At 34.4% G+C, this 19,245-nt stretch overlaps 1 protein-coding gene across 7 annotated transcripts; it reads left to right on the top strand.

The window, feature by feature from the left end:
• Positions 1-732: 732 nt before the first annotated feature.
• LOC18104349 (phospholipase SGR2) lies at positions 733-13,829 on the top strand. Of its 7 annotated transcripts, none has more exons than XM_024584076.2 (21): positions 734-1,096; positions 1,496-1,596; positions 2,080-2,274; positions 2,806-2,961; positions 3,214-3,285; positions 3,386-3,538; positions 4,171-4,221; positions 4,642-4,812; positions 5,887-6,036; positions 7,970-8,065; positions 8,160-8,681; positions 8,762-8,825; positions 8,917-9,038; positions 9,246-9,318; positions 9,440-9,542; positions 9,907-10,000; positions 10,107-10,169; positions 10,947-10,995; positions 11,208-11,302; positions 12,465-12,511; positions 13,014-13,129. In XM_024584076.2, exons 1-21 carry the CDS (start codon positions 895-897, stop codon positions 13,015-13,017), a joined length of 2,583 nt encoding a protein of 860 aa, XP_024439844.1. In that variant the 5' UTR covers positions 734-894; the 3' UTR covers positions 13,018-13,129. The 7 variants fall into 7 exon arrangements, with proteins under 7 accessions (XP_024439846.1, XP_024439848.1, XP_024439844.1 ...); XM_024584073.2 differs by having other exon boundaries at positions 735-1,096; positions 13,062-13,829; XM_006376111.3 differs by having other exon boundaries at positions 736-1,096; positions 8,000-8,065; positions 13,062-13,829.
• The last annotated feature ends 5,416 nt before the right edge of the window (positions 13,830-19,245 follow it).

Here is a 19,245-nt window from a genome sequence, read left to right as displayed (position 1 = left end):
GTGAATTGCTACAGTGTTTCCAACATGATTTTTTTTTTCCTTTTTTTGGTGTTTGTTTTGTTATTTTTTTTCTAAAATTGTCTCTGTCGATTTTTTTTTTAATATTGAGCTGATTAAGAATTTAGCTTTATAATTTTTTTCTTTAAAACACTGTGAATTATTGCAGTGTTTTTCCATGTGATTTTTTAATGATTTTTTTTAAAATTATCTTTGTCGATTTTTTTAAAATATTGAGTTGGTTAAGAATTATAATTACAATAAAACTAAATCATACGAGGAAAGCGTTGTATTTTTTCTCACAAAACACTGTGGATTGCTACAATATTTCTCTAAATGGTTTTTTATTTTATTTTATTGGAAAAAGCGTTATAGTTTTCCTCACAAAACATTGTCAATTGCTACAACGTTTTTTCTTATGGGTTTTTTTTCCTTCCAAAATTATCTTTGTTGGTTTTTTTTTTAATATTAAGTTGGTTGAGAATTTAGCTTTGTAATTTTTTTTCTTTTTATTAACTAAAAAGCTAAATCATGTGGCGAAAATATTGTATCTTTCCTCACAAAACACTGTAAATTACTACATATCATTTTGTTCAGTCTCTAAGTTTTGGATCACCAACACAACTTTTTTTTTCGTCATGAAATATTTGCTCTATCATACCTTTAATTTCTATTACTGGTCTAGCGCTGATTCACAATTATAACACTATCAAACACGTGATCTCGTATATATTAAATTGGCACTTGGAATCTGGAGGCAAAGTTTGAAGGAAACCCATTTGATATTTCGCAAAAAAAATGCAATATTGAGGCAAAGTTTGTTTCTTTTGTTGAAGAGTGCCCATTTTTTAGTTTTCAAGAAAAGAAGAAACCCCATTTTGATAATTTAGTTTTTAGATGGCGGGTGCCAAGGCAAATCCGGCGGTTTCAGAGGAAATACTGCCTGATTTGCTAAAGAATACGCCGTCAAATATTGCAAGATTGGAGGATGTGATTGAGAATTGTAAAGGTCGTCAAAAGTATCTTGCACAGACTAGAAGTCTATCTGATGGTGGTGATGTTAGGTGGTATTTCTGTAAGGTGCCTTTGGCAGAGAATGGTGAGTTTTAGGCTTTTAGCTTTTTTTTAGTCAGTTTATTCACGTTTTGTTGTTTGCTAGTACTTGCTTTGTTTGATGTTAATTAATTTGCCTTGGTTTATGATAACAGCAGAAAATTTCCTTTTTCAGAGCATTTTAACTTTTAAGATTCTACTTATTATGTAGAAAAAAAAGTACTTGTGATTATGGTTTGCTTGATTTTTTTTTTAATTTCCTTGCCTTGCTTGGTTCCAAAATGCTTCGTTTGGCCTAAACACATGGAATTTGATGCTTGGCTTAATGTTCCTTCATCCCTATTAGTTTGTGCTAATTTATGAGAAGAAAGAACTAACTTGCTAATTTATGAAGGGAAAGGAAAAAGAAAAAAAGCCCTCATTTTTCTTTTTGGTGTTTCTGCAGAGTTAGCTGCCTCAGTCCCGCTCACTGAGATAGTGGGAAAGAGCGACTATTTTCGTTTTGGTATGAGGGATTCTCTTGCAATAGAAGCATCTTTCTTGCAGGTCATTTTAAATGCTTATTTGTTGGTTTGATGTTCAAGCACCCCCATTTTATGTGCATCTGGGACTGCAAGATTCTGTATTTGAGAACTTTTTATTGAAAACAAAACAAGCTTCTATTCGCACATTCATGATGTTGTGGATATTCAGTTCAAACATGAAAATGTAATGTTGACGTTTAGTGTAGTGAAGTGTGGTTGAAACTGTGTTTTGCCCCAACCATAGTTTTGAAAGTGTTTAGTTAATCAACACAATCTATAGTCTTGCATGGATCCTACTGAAAGCTTTCTTTTGAAACCTTGATTACAAAAAAGCTATAATTTGTAGTTTTTCTTAAACCTACCTTTTCAAACCGTAAAAGCTACCACAATGCCAAACACACACTGAATGGCATAGTTATAGTATGTATACAAGGCAATGGAACCTGATTTCATGCCTGATGGTGCAATCATTTTTTTTTTCCAATTTTGATTTTGTGATTCACAGAGAGAAGAAGAGTTGCTCACTAGTTGGTGGAAAGAGTATGCAGAATGTAGTGAAGGCCCAGTGGGTTGGCCTACCACCAGTAAGAAGTTCAATACACTAGAAAATGCTGATTCTCCAGAGGGTGGACGAGCAGCTCAACTACGTGAAGTTGAAGAGGAGAGAGTGGGTGTGCCTGTCAAGGGAGGACTCTATGAGGTATGCAAGGCCATATGTTTTTCACGGAAGTTTTAAGTAAGAAATTTCCAGCATTAGTGCATTGTGTGTGGTGAGAAAACTATCATTAGAATTCAATTGCAGCATTCTGCTCTGGCTGTTTGCTTTTTGTTAACTTGTTTCAGAACTCAGGTTTGAGTTCCTGCTGTATCAATTTTTCAGAACATCTCTGTGGTTCCATCAGTTTTTGTGTCTTGTACATCTTATTCATTTGTTAAAAAAAAGGGATCATATTTGAATTTCTTCCCAGATCAGTTTGGAAAAGAGTATCAATAACTGACAGAAAATTTTAGCAAACATGTTGCTTTCAAGAAGAATAAGGAAGGACAGTTTGGTTATGGAGTTGCCTGTTTATCCATCTTTGTTGAGACTTGTATTGTTAACATGCATTTGAGTATGTAAACATGATTTTTTTGTTGCACATTATTCTTACACTTTTTTTTTTTTGTGAAATTTCATCCACAAAAATTTCGTGTTGACACTATCAAAAACTGGCATGGTGTCATTATGCAGGTAGATCTGGTGAAGAGACATTGTTTTCCTGTTTATTGGAATGGAGAAAATCGGCGTGTTTTGAGAGGTCATTGGTTTGCTCGTAAAGGAGGCTTGGATTGGCTCCCTCTTCGAGAGGACGTAGCTGAACAGTTAGAGATTGCATACCGGAGCCAGGTTTGCACTATCACTAACATCTATTTCTTTGATCCACAGTATTTCAAATAATGGATGGCTATTCCTTGTCAGAAATTGTTGGTTATGTCAAGTAAATTTGCATGAGAGTTTGAAAAGTACTTGGTTAGAATCTTGCTGGAGTTGCATTATCTACTTTGGAAATGCATAGTTTAGGCTTCTAGTGTTCTTTATGCATTTTACTTCTTGCTATTATGAAGGTCGTTCTCTCTTCAAATTTGGACTCGTCTTTAGGTTTGGCACCGAAGGATGTTTCAACCATCAGGCCTTTTTGCAGCCCGTGTTGATCTGCAAGGCTCTACACTGGTATTTGTATTGTTTTCCGAGAAAGGATATTTACCTTTTTATTTCTTGTTATCTAGTGCAGCATATGATGCATAACAAACATGGTTGATTGTGAATGTAGGGACTTCATGCCCTTTTTACGGGAGAAGATGATACTTGGGAGGCTTGGCTCAACATTGATGCTTCTGGTTTTTCTAATATTGTTAGCTTGAGTGGGAATGAAATCAAGTTAAGGCGTGGTTACTCTGCATCTCACTCAGCAAAACCAACCCAGGTGTATTTCTATACTTTGTTCTGATACTAGTTTGGTATTTGTATATTCTTCTGGTTTCTGAAACAGTTTCTGAAATTTTTTTTGTGAAAAATATTTATATAAAAAATTTAGGAACAAGAAGGAACATGCATTACTCAATTCTACAATTTAACCATCATTATGACCATCCTTTTGTGATCACCAACAAATGACCACAGTTACACCAATGACACTGCCAACATTACTTCTCCTGCTGCCACTGCTAATCATTGATCACCTTCAGTAGATCATATTCATTATTCTTCTCCTTTTCTTGTCTTATAAACAAGGCTAATTATCCAGCTTACTTTACTATGACATGATGCCTGATATGTTAATAGTTTATAATTGGTATGATAAATGACTGAATTTCTTGTGGCTGATGGAAGTTAACAACTAATTGTCTCTCCTGTTAACAGTTATCAATTATTCATTATTCTTGTGCTTTTCTTGTCTTATAAACCGGGCTATTTATCCAGCTTACTTTACTATGACATGATGCCTGATATGCTAATAATTTTTAATTGGTATGATAAAGGACTGCATTTCTTGTGGCTGATGGAAGTTAACAACTAATTGTCTCTCCTGTTAACGGTTATTTTCTTATACTTCAGGATGAACTACGACAGCGGAAGGAGGAGGAAATGGATGATTACTGCTCACAGGTATTCACTATTTCGTTCTGCAAGTTGTATTGGACAGTTTGTCTGTATATCACAAATACATGATGCACACATGATCTTTCCTTGGTAATGTTCAGTTTCTCGATGTGTTTATCAATTATGCATCTTAATCAACAAATTACAAACATTATGATTAGGATAATGGCTACATATGATTTGCTCGAATTCCTATCTTGTGTAAAGTGGAAAAAAAATGTGGTGGCAAAATGTGTTAGATTTACCTAGTTAAATTATGCATTTCATTCAGATTTGCCTTTTTCTCTCTCCATAATTTGCTGTAAAATAAGTACTTCTCATGATTTTGCATCCTGCATTTGACTCTCTCATTTAACATCTTTCTGCAATAAGTTTGAAATAAACTTGTTGATAGCATAGGGTTTTAATCTTGTATTCTTGGTCTAGGTCCCTGTTCAGCATGTGGTTTTTATGGTTCATGGTATTGGCCAAAGATTAGAGAAGTCCAATCTTGTTGATGATGTTGGAAACTTCTGCCATATCACCGCGAGTCTTGCTGAACAACATCTTACTTCACACCAACGAGGTGCTCAACGAGTTCTTTTCATTCCATGCCAGGTAAATTAAATAATACTGTCATCGCAAATTCAGTCTGTCTTAGAAGGTCCAAACTTTTGGGACAATGTTACTTGTATGTTTGTGTCCATGTTGAATATTGTTGATCTCAGGAATTATTTTCAAGGAGGCATCTATTAGTATGTTTATATCCAAGTTAAATATGGTCAATTTCGAACAAATTAGACCTAAAAGATTCTAACTTGTGATGTTTATACATTTGGCATTCACCATGCATAAGATCATTTTATAAATCTATTTTATCTTGCACATTGGCTTTTCAAAGTGGACAGCTAAAATGAACTTCTCAAAAGAGAAAAATTAAATTGTCCTTCTGGGATGACATACTTTTGTGTTTAGCCTTTGATTAACTATTTATCTATTTGTATTGTTTGACTCCCCTGTGAAGAGGTGATGAATGGAGACTTTGTCTCGTTTTATTTTCTTAATAAATTTATCATATTGATTTAATATGAATGGAAAGATGTTGGGCAAGGCTGTCTATAGTATTGGCCTTTTCCATCCCCCCCCCTCCTTGAAGAAAATGAAGTGAATATGATAATAACATTTGAACATTCAGGTTTACGTTAGCTGAATGGTGTATGGTTGCTTCTCTATTTCATAAACTAGGACTGCTTCTGAAAAGTGTTAGTCATGGAATTGCATTGAATTATTAGCAAAAAATTATTAATTCTTTTGGGGTCTTTTTAGGGTCAGAAGCTTGCAATTATTTACCAAAAATTTCTTAATTTGAGTACCAATTTGTGATAAAAAATATCAATTTTTATTTATTTATAGTTCACTAAAACCAAAGCATGTTTGGGTTTTGGTTTTGGTTGCACTCAAACTATATGGCAGAAGTAAGGGAGACTGGGGGGAGTGCTTGTATAGGGTTTCTGGTTTTATGGATGGATGGTTGCATCGTACTTTCCGTAGAAACTATAGGGCATGCTAGAAATGGACTTAATGTGCTGTACAATTTGATTTCACATAAGTTAGTTGCAAACTTCTTTGAAAATTCTATTGCATGTCTTCCTGTCTGCTTCTCATATTGCACACTCCTTTTTGCTTTTGTAGTGGAGAAAGGGCTTGAAGCTTAGTGGTGAAGCTGCAGTTGAAAAGATTACTTTAGATGGTGTACGTGGTTTGCGTGTAATGCTGGGTGCAACAGTTCATGATGTATTGTACTACATGAGCCCCGTCTATTGTCAAGACATTATTAATTCGGTACTGCATATTTGATCCTTCAATTTTTTCTTCCTTTTAATTGCTAATTACCTTGCAATGAAGGCTCATTATAAAGAATCATCCTTGGGTTCTGTTGTGAGATGGAGATGCCATCTTCACATATGTCTACCAGAATGGATATTCAACTTCTATTATTTACTTGTCCATATTGGATGCTTTCTCCTTCCAACAAAAAAGAGAAAAATAAAAGGAATAAATGAGAAAGCACACAAAAGCTCTTCATGTTGACACAACTTTTTTCTGATTATTAGTGAAGTAATTTTATGCTTGCGATGAATGGATGAATTTGGGAAAGAGCTGTCTTAAGAGAATCTTGACTTACCTATCTACTTCGAAAGCACTTTCATCTTTCATGGGTCTCTAATGTTATGATCTCAGTTTTCATGCTCTTGGACTTTCAACTGAAGTTGTAATAACAATGGGGTAAAATAATTTTTTCCCTGAAACATGAAACAAAAGAAGTCACAACATTTTCAAGACAACCATGAAGAATGCTAGCTTACATTATGTTGCGTTATCTATTCTATATTAAATTGAAGAACTAAATTTTATCTCTAATGTCAAGTATAGAATAATTCAGACATAAAATTACACATCATAAACAATTACCCTAAGTAGTTAATCTTCAAATTAGAATTAAGGGTAACTTAAATAGTTATAAATATCATCTTTTTTTTTCCTGTATGTGAGTGGTTCTACACAAGGAAACATGAGATATACATCTCTAATGAAATAGATGAAAAAAAAAAAAAGGAATGGAAGGAAGAAGTTAGGAAAATGCTTTTTTCCAGAAGAAATGGTGTGCGCAGGATGGTTCATATTAAAAAATTCCAGACATTAACAATTAGGAAAATGTTATCAAAATTAGGTTAATTAATAAAGTGAAACAAGTTAGCTTTGAGGCATACTTGAGTTGGAAGCTGTGTTGAGACAGGGTCTAGGAAGTGGTAGTGGTTAGAGCTGATGGCATTCCTTTCCTTCTGATAGTAAAAGATAGCTTCGTTTCCTTTTGCTTACCTGCTGAAGAGACACCTTTATAGACACCTATAGCAAAGCACCCTACGAATACAATGTTTATCCCATATAAAAAGGAAAGGAAGCTGCTCATCTTGAAATATTCCTGACTTCATTCAAACCAGATGCACAAAATAGTAGGAATATTGCATGTCACCTCTACACACTACCTACATAATTACCAAACCCCTCAAATCTGATTGAGAGTAAATCTTCCAAGTTTTTAGCATGGATGGAATTGCAACAGCAATAATGGTTTGTGTGTGAGATGGTGTCTACAGAACTGACAGGACATGGAAGTAACAAATTACTTGTCTGCTTTTTGCAATGTTATAGAACATGTAACTTCTAGTAATGCCACTAGTAGCATCCATAAGTTACCATTCTACTAAGGCTGCAAAAAGTGAAATGGAATGGTTAATAAGATGGTTTGAGCTCGTGAATAAATCTGTTGCACCTCCATTAACATCAAAATTACTACCAGAGAAGATTGTGGGTGATGAGAACATGAGTTGAATTGAGAATGTTTGGATCGGTGATTTCCTATGATTCATAAGATAATTCCCTATTAGAGAAGCATGGCAAATAGAAGAAAATGGCAACTGAGGATAAATTTAACTAACTTTTGCAGGTACCCTAAATATTGTTGAAGCCATGTCTTAGCTTTTTAGTAGTAGCTACTTTTAATTCCTGATTGATGCTAGTTCTTCATGAAAATAGCAAGGTTCTTTTGGCAAATGTACGTTATTGAGTACTGTTATTTTATATTTCTTGTAGTATTTTATTCCTTTCATCTCTTCAACCAATTTGTTTGGAAAAAAATATTTTTTATTTATTTCACGGAGGCCGAAGTTGAAAGTTTAAAGCAATTCGGTTTCCGTTACAAACATGTTTCGAGGTTGAATTGATTGGTATCACTTTGCTCCAGGTATCAAACCAATTAAACCGCCTGTACTTGAAGTTTCTTAAGCGGAATCCTGGTTATGATGGAAAGGTATAAGCTCTTTGAGCAAATGCTCTGTTTCTTCATCAAGCTATACTCTTGATTTCCACTGAACAGTCTCAATAGTACACTAACATTTATCCAGGTTTCGATATATGGTCATTCATTGGGAAGTGTCCTCTCATATGACATCCTGTGCCATCAAGAGAATCTGTCTTCTCCATTCCCAATGGATTGGATGTATAACGAACATCCTAGGAGTGAAGAATCTTCCCTTGATACGAAGCATGACTTGTCAATCAATCTGGAGGGTAACAATTCCAACGTAGTCAGTGAAGCCAAGGACACAGTGGATCCTGTTGATGAAGAAATGATGACTGTACGATCAACTTTATTACAAGAGGATGGGCTTGCTCGTGATTTTTCCACAATCTTGAGTCCTCATGTGTCAGATTTGGATGAAACTGCATCAGATTCAAATTTTAAGCAAATGGGTGGAAAAGAAAGTCTCCATGAATTTGTTCATGACTCCAGTAATGTGTTTTCTCAGGAAAGAGATCACATATGTGAAGGTACAGAAATGAAGTTAGATGACCCAATGAGTGGTGTGGAAGCCAGTGAAGACACCAGCAATAAGGAAAAAGAAATTAATATGCTGATGGAAGAGGTCTGCATTTTAGATAATTCATATTCTTTAGAATTTATCTTGTTTGGGTTTTCAATATGACTTTATATTCTGTATTGCAGATTGATTCCTTAAAAGCTAAAATAGCAGAATTGGAATCCAAGTGTGGTGGTGAAAATGCAAATGGTAGGGTGCTCATCAAATCACATAATTTATTTGCATCTTAGGTGAAGGCACCCTCATGTTTAGGCATATCTGGATTTTATGTGTCAAACAGAAAAGGGAAAGGCTACTGAAAACATGCCAAAGCAACCCATATCTGAGACGTTGGCACTCGGACAAGATGAAGCAGCAAAGAGTTATACCCCTTATATAAAGTACACAAAACTTGAATTCAAGGTACACAAATTCTTGTTCCTTCTATTTGTAATTTCCTTTTATCTTTATGTTGTGGTGGTATACTAGTTTTTGCCAACTCTACATGTGATAGAATTTCAAATTCAGATGTAGAAGGGAGAATTGTTAGAAATTTCTCATTTTAGCTGAGACTACACAGAATACCTGATAGATCATGCCATTAATTTTATTTGAATGCTCATATATCAGGTTGACACATTCTTTGCTGTTGGATCTCCTCTTGGAGTCTTTCTTTCTCTTCGCAACATTCGGATTGGAATCGGTAATGCTTGAAATAGCATGTCTCATTTTCAACATTGACTTTGAATATTCATTTAATACTTGAAATAGCACGTCTCATTTTCAAATCTTGTTTTAATATTTGTTTTTCTTCAATTTTCCAGGTAAAGGGCAAAAATATTGGGCAGAGGAAAATATCAGTGAAGAGATGCCAGCATGTAGTCAAATGTTCAATATTTTTCACCCATTTGATCCTGTAGCATATAGGTTTGCCTTTCCCATCAATTTTCATTTCTAAGACATTTATATTTTGTTTTTTCACATGTGAAATAGTAGTTATCATATTGCAATGGAACAGGTGCAGAAAGATCTTGGGATGAACTTTTGATTTGTTTGTATTTGTTTTGAACTGGGAGAAGTGTCAGACAGCTCCTCCTCTTCTTCCCTTGCCATGCACAAAAAACCAGCTTCTCTATGCCTACACTATTTACACTTCCTATACTTTTTTGTGCACTTAAGCCTTGTGTGCTCATGTCCCCCTTTTTATATGGTGTTTGTTTTCCTATTTCATTGTGGTGGTATCTCCTTAATTTGGTACAAATTATAAAAGCCTTTCCAAATTCTTATACAGAATAGAACCTCTAGTCTGTAAAGAACTTATCAGCAAGCGCCCAGTTATTATTCCTTACCACAAAGGTGGAAGAAGGTTGCACATTGGGTTTCAGGTAAGGTTCTTAAGAAAAATAATTTTTGGATAAAGGGGACTTCCACCATCCTAGGTTTTTATCTGCTCATTTATTCTTCCTGATATGTTCATACTCTGTTACACAGGAGCTTACTGAAGATTTAGCTGGTCGTTCTCAAGCAATAATGAATCATCTAAACTTTGTAAAGGTAATAAGCTCTGTAAGATTTCCCAAGGTTATCTCCTTTTGTTCGCATGAAGTAAGCTCATCTTGTGCACATACCACACACTTCTTTCAATTTTATTACTTAACTGGGGAAAAAGTTAAAAAGGATTGTTAAATGATTCTGGCATTAAGGATTCTCAAGTTGCATATCTCTTGGTTTGAAAGACTTCGCTTTACCTTTGAATGTGTAAAATATAAAATTCCCACTCTAAACTTCGCCCTAAGTTTAATTATCTCATATTGAAGGAGTTTTGATCTATAAAAGGTAAGATGAAGAAATAAATATTCTAAACTGATTTATTCTGAGCCTTCTCAGGCACTCCCTCTCTCCCAAGCTAGGACTGAATCCAAGCCCTAATTCTCCTTGCTTTGCAGAGTATCTACTACATGCCCTTTGGTAATATCGTAAACAAATAGGTAGATGGACTCAATGAGACCTACATAAGCAACGACACTCATAAACTAGAACAGATGTGAACATCGATACTTAGAGAGAAGATTAGTGGATACATGAATAGACATGGGCGTGCTCAATATTTAGCTTGCTATTTAGGACTACTTGTGCATTGATGTGTAGCTTTATCTGTTAATTTTTCGTTGTGGATTCACTGTTCAGCTTGGGTTTGTGCTGGATGAATTGGTCTGTGTTTCACAAGAAACGTAGTTACCCATACCTTAAATACTTGTTTCACACCTGCTTTTTCTTCATGTTTGAGGAAATGCTGTAGGCAAAGCTCTAAATATTTTAGTATTTAAACAGGGTAAGGTGCTTACAGTTTGCCAATCAAGGATTGCATATAGTGAAGAAGGTAGAGAAATTTTCTTTGTTTTCATCGTGTAACTTCTCTTACAATTTCTTTATACCATCTGCTTCCCTTCTTTCTTCCCCCACACCAGCCCCATCCCCCCTCTCTACAAAACGGGAAAGAAAGGATATCCCTTCTTCCTAAAAAACTGTTTATAATCTCATTGAAAACTTCTTTATTTTTTGCTCATTGATCATTTGTTATTTGTGTTTTAGAAGAAAATTCCCTTGAAAAAGAAGAGAGAACATATGGCTCAATAATGATGGAGAGGTTAGCTGGAAGTGAAGGACGAATAGACCACATACTTCAAGTGCGTGGCAGTACATTTTCTTGCTTTTGTTTAAAGCTGCACTATTATTTCGCTCCCTTGTTGAAAATGCTTTGCGCTTGTGTGAACATTTCTTTGACCAAAACTCTGTTGTACAATTGTCACATGTGAGTGCACACATGTGTATGCAGTTGAGCATGCCGGTCTGCATCATTAATGCATATGCTTTCTAAAAAATATGGGACAATTTTTTATACCCTTCACCAGTCTCGTGTGACAAATAAATAGAAAAAAGGAACAAAATTGTTCATGGGAATGTGGTTATCTACTTTTGACATTCAATGGTGTATAGATTCCCTTAATATGCTTCATCTGGCTTCCAGTTCTGCATATAACATGGAATGTTTCCTGTTATTCCATTATCGGTGAGAGCTTAGTGTGTCTTCTTTTTTTATTTTTAATTTTCTTTATCAATGAAGATATTTGTATTGTATTCGGACGTCCACCAATATAACAGGTTGTCCACCAATATAAAAGGTTTAGAGATGCATTCTTTAACAATGAAGTTATTTGCATCTTATACTGGCATTCACTAAAATAATAGGTTCAGAGATGCATTTGCTACTATCTATTAGTTATTAGCTAATTTTTCTATCATGATAATGTGCTGTTTTCATACAATAGATGAAATCTACATAGCTTAAGCCCCAGATAATCTGAATTACTACAAGCAATAAAAATGATATTTGCATTTTGGTGAAGTAGGGATTTATGATTTTGTTCATCGTTCCATGTGGTATTGGAGCTAGCACTAGTATAATTTGGTAGAACTGCTGTAATGCATTGGTACTAGTGATAGAATGAGAGGTCGTGTCATCTACAGTTCAACAACAGAAATTGATATGGGTAGCGTCTTTCCACATCATATTAGTTATTCCATAAGTGCTGATAGGGATATGGGGAAGAGGTTTGCGCTTGTCAGTTTCTGACACGACCACTTCAGAAATTGTCACAAAACAGATGTCCCAAAGATTTTCCTGTTAATTGGTAATTTTTTTGGGGTAGGGATACAATTTATTCCTAACAAAGAACAGTTTCTCCTGGTTGCTTTACTTTGTACAGGATTTTAGTTTTCCCATGTATGATAATTGCCAACACATTTCTGATTCCCTCCCTAACCTTTGTTTGTGTGGTAACCATGCAGGATAAAACATTTAAGCATCCATATCTGCAAGCCATTGGAGCACACACGTAAGTTCCTTGAACTTTGAGATCAAGATGTTTTATGAATCAAGATCCAGGATTTGTTTGGTTTCCATGGAGCAGAATCTGCGAATTATTTTCGTATAAAATTGGTCATGCTTGTTGAACTGATTGGGGATATATTGACTATTAAATTTTTCTGTTAGAAACTTCGGACTGTTTACCTGGTTATGCTCACAGGAAGACCCAGAATTGTTAATTAAAATTGATGTTCCTGTAAGATGCTGTGCATGTATCATTGAAATGCGACATTTGTTGTCCATGTATCATTGAAGTGTTTTGCAGCCATATCCCTGTTGAGAATATAATGCTTTTCTGGATGGGGATGCATTACTTGCATTAGCAGGTTGTTTTCTCTCTCCAAAGAGGTTTCTTGAAGGATGTAGCATGACTCTTGCTTGTAGTTCCCATGTCATTTCATGTCAGTTTTATTTTTATTTTTTGCTTTTAATTCTTGTGTATTGCTAGTCTTCTCTCCATTTTGTTGCAGGTAAGAAGATGCTAGTTCTGTTTTTAATTGACAAATCATGACGTGCAGGAACTACTGGAGGGATCATGACACTGCACTCTTCATTTTAAAACACTTGTATAGGGAGATACCTGAAGACCCCATCTTACATACAGAATCTAGTGGAGGCACCTCAAAAGATAAGATTGGTTCCACAGGCTGGTATGATAACAGTGAGGCTGCTGAGGAGGAACTTCCTTTGACATTCTCTGACAGAATGATGGCTAGAAACTTCTCGAGGAAAGCAAAGAAATATATGAAAAGCCCTTGAGTACTGACTGAAGTTCTTGTTGCGGTATGTCAGATGCAGATGCAGCTGCATACAACAGGGCTTGGCCTTATTGTTTACCTCAAGTGTCTTTGCACTAACTGCATCATCAGACTTGGGGGGCGGAGCATGATTCTAATGCAGCTTCAAAGATTTTAGAATGAAGTTGATGTGGAATCGAAGGCGTTGCATGCAGATGTTAATTATAGGGTAGTTGCTCGACCATACTTTGACACAGCAGATGTTTTGTTTTATGCTTATTATGTACATCAAAAGGAATGCAGGCCCGTGAAAATGTATTCTGTAAAAACTGGAAAAATGTACAGTATGATAGAACTGTGTACTACTTGTTGTAACTCCAAAATCCGGTTGGCGGAGGGTAACCGGAATACTAAAAAAACTCCCTCTTCGCCATTTGAGTTATATCCCTTAGGTGTACTTTACATTGTTGGAAAACAGCTACTGTAACATGTTTACATCAACTTTCTTCCTGACAGCATAAGCAATGTCAATCAAGGTGTCTTGCATCATATCCGAGTTCGTTTTATATAATTTGCTGCTGTCTGCTTACCTTAGAAAGGTGATTTCAAATTTTAGGGATGACCAAACCAAATTTTGTGTCTGGGTTTAAATCTTTTGGTCCAAGTATCCTGGTGGTTTTGAATACTTTAATTAATTTTAGTCTCGTCGAGGCAATACTATCCCGACTGCATTTACAGGACTAGCTTCATCTTCAGGTGCAAAAGCGGAACTTTTTGGATGCGAAAACGGTCTTTACGAGTGTAAGATTTATTTCTGCCCAAGGAAAGCTGGAAATTTCTTAATATGGTTAATTTTATAGGAGAATTTTTACTTGGTGATTGAAAGGACTGGAGGAGTAATTCAATGGTAAAAGGTGGTATTTACCTTCTTAAGACTAAATACCTAGATCAATGGAACATGTCCATACTTGTAGGTATTCCGTAGCATTATTCCATGGGTCTGTTGCGGGTGTCCGGTGACGTTGTCAGCAACGATAAAGTTTTATTGTACCTCTTGATGAGGTGTGATATTGAAAAGTTTTTTTGGATTTAATCATAATATTATAATTAATGTTCAAGAGTCGCCACCTAGTATTATAGTCACTATGAACCTATGGTCTGCAAGAGTCTAGATAAGGGACTGGTTGTGCAAGGAAAATACACATCATCCTCAGTGCACCCTATCTAAGGTAAGCTGCATTGTTATTTGATTGTTCTTCTAGGTCGAGTTTCTATTTGTTGATCTCATCTACGGTTCAAGGTAGATCTCTTTTCATGAGAGAGTCTCTACCTTATCAAGTTAAATTCTAACCATTCTAGAGTCTAAACTTTAGCATTACATTTTCTACACCTTGTATCTCTTATACTTGAAGGTGTATTCTATCGTGTAGTTTTACACTTCACAAGTTATTAAAGTCTACATCTAAACCCTAAAAAAAAAGATTGTAAAAGGGTTTTTGATATTTTAGTCAAACCCTAATGGATAATAATAAACTGGTTACAATATTCATTTTGCATTTTAAAACATGAGAAAGATGCAATTTTTGTTTTTATGAAGATATGCTTAGAAAACTTTTAGGTTTTGATCGCATGCATGAAAACAAAATATTTTTTTATCTTTTGAAAGGGGAAATTAATTTAAAATATTTAATTTTTTTTTTGAATTTATTTAGAAAAGTTTTGGAGGAAACTAGGTATTTTAATACCGGATCTGTATCCTACAGTATAAGTATACAACCCAATATTAAACAAAATTAGTAGAAAAACATGTGGGAAAATCACAAATTTTTTGAAAGGATTTTTGAATTTTTTTGGGATTTGTTTTTGTTTTTTTAAGAAATATATATAATATAATATTAATTAAATATTATTAAATATGTGGGCTGGGCCGGACTAGACCAACCATTTGGACTGGGCTGTCCAGCCCACCCCAAAGTTAATTATTTACAGAACGTGAACAGTAGTAGGAACGACTCACTTGACGCAGAAGTTTCGGCCGTGATCAGGAGGTTGAGCTGATGGTTTGGGCGGCGTCGCTACGAGGAACGGTGACCGAAGTCCATCATGGGGGGAAAAAGAAGGATTTTATAGAGGTGAGAGAGAGGAAGAAGCGACGGCTGTTTCAGGCGTGGTGGAGGTCAGCTGGTGGAGTAAGCCCCCAGATCACACTTTCCCTGAATCCCTGAGATTTTGAATTTAATACCACCTAAATTATGATTTAAACTATCATGCTCCTTATAAGTCTTACCATGGCCAAATATATTAATTGGTCGTGACCTACCTCTCATTCTCCTTTTAGGTCGTGACTCATACATAAAGTTTTGTTGCATTTGAAGTCTTCTATCATGATTAACTACATCCTCCTCCTTTTCTTTTGCTTTAGAATCATCATTCACACTCTCATCATTCATTGTAGCCCTAATGACAAACATTTCAACTTTCTTTTCTTTACAACAAGAAACTTTTTATCTGCTTTTCATCTCATCAAACTTATTAATACCTCTACCATAACTTCCATTCTATCCTACATTTCCTCCATAGTTCTTGCTTTTTTTTTCCCCAACACTTTTTAAAGACATTGTTTATACCTGAAATAATGGTTAATAGGAAAGAAATGTTTTCCTCACACAAACCTCACGTGTTTATCCTCACAATAAAATTCATTCCTCTTGTGTTTCACATAATTTATTAGGCTTTTCACTCTAATAATCTCGCTACTAGCTAACACTATATTCTCAAACTTTGGTTCTTAAAAGTAACTTAGCAACTTATCAAACAATCAACCAAACTACGTAATGATTTATTTTATGTTTAAAGACTCAAGAATCAACAATTATTCAAACTTTTCAAAACAAAACTTGAGGATAAACTTACGAGTAAAAATGTAAATTTATGTGAATATAATGATGAAAATAAAGACATGAAATAAAAGCAAGAATTATTATTAAGATACAACAAAAACTATGAAATTCAAGAAAATAAAGAAAACGACGCAGGAAATCAAGAATCTAAAGAAATTGATGCAAGATAATTCTATTAAATTTGCAATAATTCAATCAAGATCACTAAGAATTTCCAAGACAAGTTTTAGCTAAACCCTAGTTCATGCAAGATCCAAAATTTCCAAATTGCTTCTCCAAGAATTCTTTCAAGATTTGTGATTTTAAATTTTTTTTAATAGGTTCTGAATTTCTCAAGTCACAAAGATAAACATAATTTGTTGTTTGTATTCAATTTTTTATGGGCAACTTCAAGACTTTTTTCCTATCAAAAGCTTATTCTTCTCTTCCTTCTTCTTGTTTTTTTTTTTTTTTTTAAAAAAACCAAAACACCACAAAGATTAATCAAGAATTAATCTTTTTCTTTTTTATTAGCTGAAACCCTAGAGAGAAAGAAACTAAGAAAAACAAGAAAACAAACACTAAATATGGAAAGATCTAAAGAAAATCCTAGAATTACTTGTAACAATGAAAATTAAAGAGATATAACTAGAAATTAGTCGTGCTCTGACACGAAACTGATGTGGAATTGTCCTTTAGATTGCTAATTTGAGATTTGAAGAAAGTTTGCAACTTGATAAAAAAAAACCTTGTATTAGAGTATCAAAGTCATATGAAATTTATTACTCCCACCTTACACCTATAACAAGACGCGAACGAGAAGTATAAATCACAACGAAGTTGATAAATCCTTTAGAGAGTTTGCAAGTTCAATCAAGAATTTAGTGTAAGAATCATTCAACCACTAAAAGAAAAATAAACAGACAATATGCAACAACTTTTGATAAAAATTCATCAACCCTAAATCAATGTTAACAATTGGTTTACATAGTAGAAAGCTAATCTTAATTTGACTTAATAGACCCAAACTTGATAAATAGACCTTAACATTAAAAGCCTAAAATAACTAAAATAATAAAATAAAACCCAATCCAAATAAACCTTAAATGTCACAGACCCTATAATAAATTAAAAGATAAATAAATAATAATCCAACTAATTAGAACAAGCCCAAAATCAAATTTCATAATTTGCTAGCAGAATTGAAGCCCAACTTAAAATAATTGGTTCTCCCTCGTCTTGATGAATTAGAATATTTAGCATATGTCATTGCAAATGTGTGGATGTCTACTTTTCAATGCAACTAGAATCATATCAAAATTAATTTTAGAGCTCTAGTTATGGATAAAAAAGTATAGAAATGTCAAAACTAGAAGATTTAAATCTTCTTATTCCAATCTTTTTGTAATGTTTGGAAGCTCCCCTACAAGCCATTTTTGAATATGAATCAAATTAATCAAGGTTTGTTCTTCATTCTTTGATATCCTCTCAAAATTCATCTTAGCCCATGTATCTGGAAGAAGTCCATTAATTGCCTCATTGAACCTCTTTACTCTAAGTCTTGTAATTGGACCCAATGGAACCTCTAAAGGATCTCTTGGTGTTGAAGCTAAGATCACATTAAAAAGAAAGGTTAATGTATGAGAAATGACATGAATTGAAGAACAAAAAAAGTATCCAACCAATTCATCAACATTATCTGGCATGATTGATGCGTTAGGGATATCATAAAAAAAACTTAGTCTACAAGGATTGAACTCCTTCTTGGTACGCTTTAAACATTTCCAATGATGATCATTGTCTTCATGTTCATTACCCTCAACATTTAAAATTCCTTCAACATTGTCTTCCTTCTCCTCATACACACATATCATTGTGAGTGTCTTCTTAAAAAAAAATATGAGAGGTGCAGAAAAAAAAGGTGTTCATTTACCAATTGTGAAAAAAAAGATTATGCACTTCCTTCCTTTACTCGAGGTAGTGAATTTTTTCTTGAGAGAATCTTTTGAAACACTCATTCTCTTTGCACTAAGAATCACAAATGGTATCTTCTTTATGTAAGCATATGTTTGGGCATCATCATCTTTGCCTAAATCAACATCAACTACTTGCTTGTCTCTTATATGGAAAGGATAAATTATCTTTTTCTTTGTTAAGATAGGGTCATTCTTCTCTTTTCCCTTCCGGGATATTGTAGTAACATTTGTAGGACTCTTGAGAATGACTTTCAACTCTTGAGGACAAACTTGAGACTACTTTGAAGTTCACCGGTTTATATAACATTTAGTCACCAAAAAAAGCCCAATACTTGTGAGCAAGGGAAACTTGCATTGAGAATGAGTATTGAGTGTAGTAAAATTATGTCAAAGTTGAAACATATCTTTCAAAGTTGGAATCCTAGTTTTCCTTTCAAATTCACAGGGAATATGCTGGTAAAATTCAAATTGTTTACTGAATCTATCAAGGCAATATGGCTTAATAATATAAGTATCACCATAACAGGAAGTTAAATAACTAGATCGCATACATATAAAGTAGTTACTCTTGAGGATCGATAAGCTGCTATCATTACACAAAAAGTACTGTATATTTTATATCCATTTTTCCTGATGCAGTTCTGATGAAGAAGGACAAAGATAAGAAGAACGTTGATCTTGGCTGATCTGTCTTTACCTCTAAAAGGTGATCATATGAAAGCTTTTATTGATGAAGAAGCTGAAGCTGAAGATGGTAGTGATAATGATCTGATGGGATTCTCTGACTCCTCCCTCAGTAATGACATTGTCATATATATTCTTGCAAGACCCTAGATGCTGATGGATGATCGCATAACCTTAGATCTGAATCAAAAACTGGTATAAGTAAAACATGAGCATGTTTAGATGCTTTCTCTACATAAGAAAGTATGTAGAAGTCTGAGTAACAGTGTGAACGGTGATATGCTGACATTTGCTATTTGTCCGAATCATGTTTTGGCAGAGAGGTTAAAGTGTGTATTTACAAAGAGGGGCTAAAATCCAATGAATACAAAGATGCATGTCAGATTCATCCTTATCCTATGGATAAAAACTCTCAACTCTGGAGAT

The sequence above is a fragment of the Populus trichocarpa genome, chromosome 13, assembly GCF_000002775.5.
Source record: "Populus trichocarpa isolate Nisqually-1 chromosome 13, P.trichocarpa_v4.1, whole genome shotgun sequence".
Lineage (NCBI taxonomy): Eukaryota > Viridiplantae > Streptophyta > Magnoliopsida > Malpighiales > Salicaceae > Populus > Populus trichocarpa.
Note: the sequence above shows the minus strand (reverse complement) of the source record. Positions and strands in the feature narration are given on the sequence as shown.

Excerpts from the sequence above, each read along its gene's own strand:
- LOC18104349 (XM_024584073.2), top strand. The coding sequence starts at position 895 with ATGGCGGGTGCCAAGGCAAATCCGGCGGTTTCAGAGGAAATACTGCCT. Across the intron at positions 2,962-3,213 it reads AGATTGCATACCGGAGCCAG|GTTTGGCACCGAAGGATGTT; the intron begins GTTTGCACTATC and ends ACTCGTCTTTAG. Across the intron at positions 11,303-12,464 it reads GAATAGACCACATACTTCAA|GATAAAACATTTAAGCATCC; the intron begins GTGCGTGGCAGT and ends GTAACCATGCAG.